Genomic DNA, 5174 nt, shown 5'->3' on the forward strand with positions numbered 1-5174 from the left:
CTCATCGGGTCAATACACATTGCTACCAGATAATGTACCAGACGTTAGTAGTCAATAGCCTTCCCCCTCTAACAGTCCTAAAACCTCTGGATTTGTCCCTCAGTGTTATTCTGGTTCTCCATCTTGTTAACAGTCCAACTAGTTATTTTACCTAATTCATTAGAAATTAGTAACTGATAGGAAGCCCTCATTAGTCATGACATCATTAACCCTGTCATGTAGTGTCCACTGTAGTTTTGTTTTGTGAAATGTGTTTCCACAAGCATCTATTAGTCAATCAGTAGACCTCAATTTTACTTCCTTGAGTTTTCAGGATCTTTTTTTCTAATGCTATTATTATTATCAATATTATCATTTTTCTAATATTAGTACCATTACCAATAGTAAAAATAAATAAAACAAAATATTTCAGAAAATCAAAGAAAAGGTAACATCTGAGAGAGGTAGGACTAATAGTACTTGTGAAGCTGTCAATGTGTAATGCAAGTAATAATCTAAATAACTGTGGAAGTGGCATTTACTTACATGCCATCCTCAGTTGCAGTGGGTTAACGGATGGCATTTCACTGAATTATTCTTACTGCCTTTTTGAGCTTATGTGCCAATTCAGAATTAACAGTAAAATATCAGTGACACATTTTCACCTCATATTTAAATATAATTCACCAGAAAATAGTTGCTAAATATTACTCTGTCTCTAAAAACTCTATATGTGCTGCATATGTAAGATGAAAAAATCTTATATATATATATATATATATATATATATATATATATATATTATAATATATAGTATATAAATAAATATAATATATATATAATATATATAAAATAAAATATATATATTATATATATATATCTATCTATATATAACAAGTATAATACTATATATAATATATATATAATATATATTATTATAGTATATATCAATAGATAATATATATATATTTATCTATATATATATATATAATTATCTATAATATAATATATAATACAAAATATATATTATATAAAATTATATATATATATATATATTTTAAATTTATATATATTATATATAAAATTTTATATATATAATTTATATAATAAAACCAAACTATATTATAATATATTTTATATATATATATCTATCTAAATATAAAATTTAATATATATATATATAATATTTTAATAATAATATATATAATATATGTATATAATTATATATATATATTATATATATATATATTATCTATTTATATATATCTTATTTATATATATATATATATATATTTTATATACTTATTTAAATTTATATAAATATACATAATATCCCCAAAATTTATACATAAATATATTTTTATTATATATATATATATATATATATATATAAAAAAAAATAAAATGATATTCTTCAACTTGTGATATGCTGACAGGGATGTCACTACTGCATCATAGAAATATATGTATATAAAAGACTCTACAAGAGATCGTACCCTTTTATTATGAAGCCTGTCATCACATCCGCCCCAAAAGAGCCTACCATACTTCATCATCTTCAATCTTCCTAATCTTTTCACAGGACTCCTCTGATGAATCGTATTCCAGTTCCTCTTCGATCTCTTTATTTCTCCCATCCACTTCCTCTTGGGGTTTTTCCCCGGTCGGGAGTAGTCGCCTTCCTCAAAGTCATCCCGGACGAGCACACAGTTTAACCGCGATTTCAAGTATTCCTGCCGGAGGTAGAGTGTACCAAAAAGAATGTTGCAAAAGATATGAGGGTGTTAATCATGACCAAATCAAGCACATACCCAATATAATATACCTTATGTATGAGTTTTCCGGTCTCGAGATGGTGCACTCGAAGGAATCTATCGAGGGCCACTGAGAAGACCAGCGGCAGGTGTGGGTGAACAACGATATCTCGAACTGCACCTGCAAAGCTTTTGAATATCGCACAGGATGTTCTGGCTTGTTCATTCGCAGGTCAAAGCATCCCATCTGCCATGCGCGTTCCAACAACCACCTGGCTGGAAATAAAAATACAAGATGTAAAATCTTGTAACATAACAACAAAGGGAAGAAAATAAAAAACACATACTCATGCAGAGTATTTTTTCCTATATTGTTTCCTCAGGGCATACTGTGCAGACAAAAGTTTCTTGAAGAATTAACTTCATAAAATCATATCTGTGCATGGATCATAATTTAATAAACTATTGACAACAATAACAATAATAACAATAACTACACCAACCGTAAATCATGTTGATAATAACAGTAAAACCTATAATGGGAAAATGCCATACTGCACTACAAAGACATTTAACTCTTCTTCTAAACAGGACTTAAATCCCCTTGATCATTGAGCAGAACTAATCCATTAAGACACACTACTCCAAAAAAGGAAAATCCAATGCAAACCTTTTATCAGCCACGATGTGATGGAAGTGAAAAGGAGATTCTTCCCACTCAAAGTTAACAACGGGTCGCCTCTGCCTCTTGTGGTCGTACATTCGAACTGTGTGTGTGAAAACAGAATGTCACCCTCAAACAGTCTCTTACAGTTCCTCTTCATACATGAAGACCAATAAGGTTAGAATGTATGAAACATCCCCTTTAGCCTCTGATAAGGAAACACTGAATAATGCAAACTATTAAGAAACAATAACTTCAGAACAGAGGAAAGGGCAGACGTGGGATCGACTTACATGACATGCCGAGTAGCAAGAGCAATGCAGTTTGGCTCCTTCAGGAATGTCATATCGGACACCCACACTGGAACTCTTAGCTGTACCATATCTGGCTTTATCTGTAACAGGTTCATTTCATATGGTACATCCAAGGTGAATCAACATCTCCATTCACGAATCACAGATCAGCAAATCTTCTAAATAAAACAAAACATCTACATATTTTCTAAAGCTAGTGCTAAAATATGTGTGGGTAGAGTAATAATGGAAATATATTCCATGATCTAAAATCATCTAATATTCAAAGATTATTGGCATGGATGTTTTCCACAAAAAAACCTGTCTAAGCTCTGGGATCAGCTAATATAATGAAATACTAACAACAATGTGTATGGGGACTGTAGACATAGTAAAGTCACAAGTAAAAGTGTCTTCAACTTAATAAATTTTGATCATGAAGCTTTACAATTACTAGAATAGTAATTTTGAATCCCTTGTATAACTAAATACTTACACGATAAACATATTTATACAATCAGATAAGTTTTAACTTAATTATATTCACAGTCAATATCTATACTGGAAAGATTTGAATGAAAAATTCTTGTTAACAGATGAATCCAAAATCTAACATGATCTCACCTACAGTTCTTCAGACAACTTGTAATAAGAAAGAATGAAAGAAAGAAAAGACGAAGAAGAAAAAAAGCTAATAAAATGAACAAAAACATCATGGCAAGGGTAAATAAAACAGAGATGGCATTCCCCTGCTGAAAGTGAGTAACCTGTACATACATTCTTGGCTTTGAATATAGGTTCTTCTGGTTTATTCAGGTCCCAAAGCTGCAGGTCATTTTCCTTTCCTCCGGTTGCAATCATATTTGGTGACTGAGGGTCTTGTCTCATGCGTGACAAAAACTCTCCGGATTTCAGCGCATTGATTTCTTTGGCCTCATCGCTGTGCCAGACTGTGATCTGGCCCGACTTAACAGCACTTACAGTGACACTGAAGGAAATGAAAAAAACACTGTAATAACACAGTAACAACAACATAAACAATGATAATAATAATAATAAAAATAGTAAATACCATACACATGAGATACATACTGGTGAAAAACATACTCTAGCTGCAAGAGTTAGGTAGAGTATATCTTAAAAATATATCTCGTGTGATGTTGCTGACACTTCCATATGCTTTTTCTTGATATCCATCTGCTTGCCTGTCTGTCCATACTATGCGGTTTCAGCCAACAAATCTTTAATTTGTACTATGCCTCATTAGGCCAACAGGTTACCCTCATATTATGTGGATATTGGAGTACAAATTAAAGTAATTAAACGTGTTTCTGAATATTCTCTCTGAAAAATCTCCATATATTCTAAACAGATGATGGTGGGTTTGACAGAACAAGAGCAATAGATCAGCATTTATTACATATCCCTATCACACCAATAAGAATGTCAGTTTTAGTAATTTCACGGAAGGGAAACATCAATCAATTAATGTGGCCTCATTTTCCAAACCGCTACTTACATGAGGCTAAAATAATTTACTATCTCAGCCCATCTGCATTTGTACCAAAAATCGAATGGTGCTGACCAAAGGAGTAGATAAAGAAGCACACAAAGAACACCCACACACTCACACTCACACTAACTCTCACACACACACACACACACACACACACACACACACCACACACACACACACACACACACACCACACACACACACACACACACACACACACACACACACACACACAAGCGCATGCATGTCTACGCAATAATATACAGGCCTACCACTCAAGGCCACACATACATGCACAAATATACAAAACAACAAAAATCTATTTAGGAAACTGAAATGGAGGTTTCTCCCAAAACAGAAAAAGGCCCCTCAACTTATCCCAAAACTTACATTACATTATATGTAACCAATATATTATTTCAAAATATCCTGCTCTGTCACCAGACATATGGGAGAACATTACAACTTAATGAGTATCATATGCAAAGCTTATTGCTCTGTGAAAGAAAAAAATTGAAGAGACAAGAGGAACAATCAATCTCATTGTCAATGCAACTGTCTCGAAAAACTTGCAAGCCTTTCCATATGCCATGGCTTGCAACAAGGGAAGTGTGCTCTCTCTATACTTAAATTAGAGAACTTTTCACAGAATATTGTTTTATTTTTTTCTGCTGCTGACTGCTAAATGAATGAAGTAGATTCATTTTAAAGTTGCACAGGATGTTAAGTTGGAAATTACTATGAAATTATCAGGTCAGAGGACTCAAATGCCAATGTGCTGTTGGACAGATCCAAAGAGGGGAGCAGTGAAGCTAGCACTCCTCTAAAAGTTTTCTTCCAAATGACAGTGCAACCAAAAGCCAAATGTTTGATGGTCTTGTTTTGGACTTCCTTTTGTAGGTCTTGAAAGAGATAGTCTTCATTTTCTTTTCTAGTTATAAAGACACACAAATATATATATATATATTA

The 5174-nt window shown here is 32.5% G+C and overlaps 1 protein-coding gene across 1 annotated transcript in view; it reads right to left on the minus strand.

Annotated features, from left to right (window-relative positions):
* Positions 1 to 449: 449 nt before the first annotated feature.
* Positions 450 to 5174, minus strand: part of LOC119596165 (WD repeat-containing protein 74-like) — a 9250-nt gene continuing 4525 nt past the window's right edge. The window contains 6 exon segments of the mRNA XM_037945342.1: positions 450 to 467; positions 582 to 593; positions 1476 to 1712; positions 1805 to 1946; positions 2691 to 2791; positions 3468 to 3678. Coding sequence (XP_037801270.1) covers positions 450 to 467; positions 582 to 593; positions 1476 to 1712; positions 1805 to 1946; positions 2691 to 2791; positions 3468 to 3678 — 721 coding nt within the window.

Source organism: Penaeus monodon, chromosome 37, assembly GCF_015228065.2.
Source record: "Penaeus monodon isolate SGIC_2016 chromosome 37, NSTDA_Pmon_1, whole genome shotgun sequence".
NCBI classification, from domain to species: Eukaryota; Metazoa; Arthropoda; class Malacostraca; order Decapoda; family Penaeidae; genus Penaeus; species Penaeus monodon.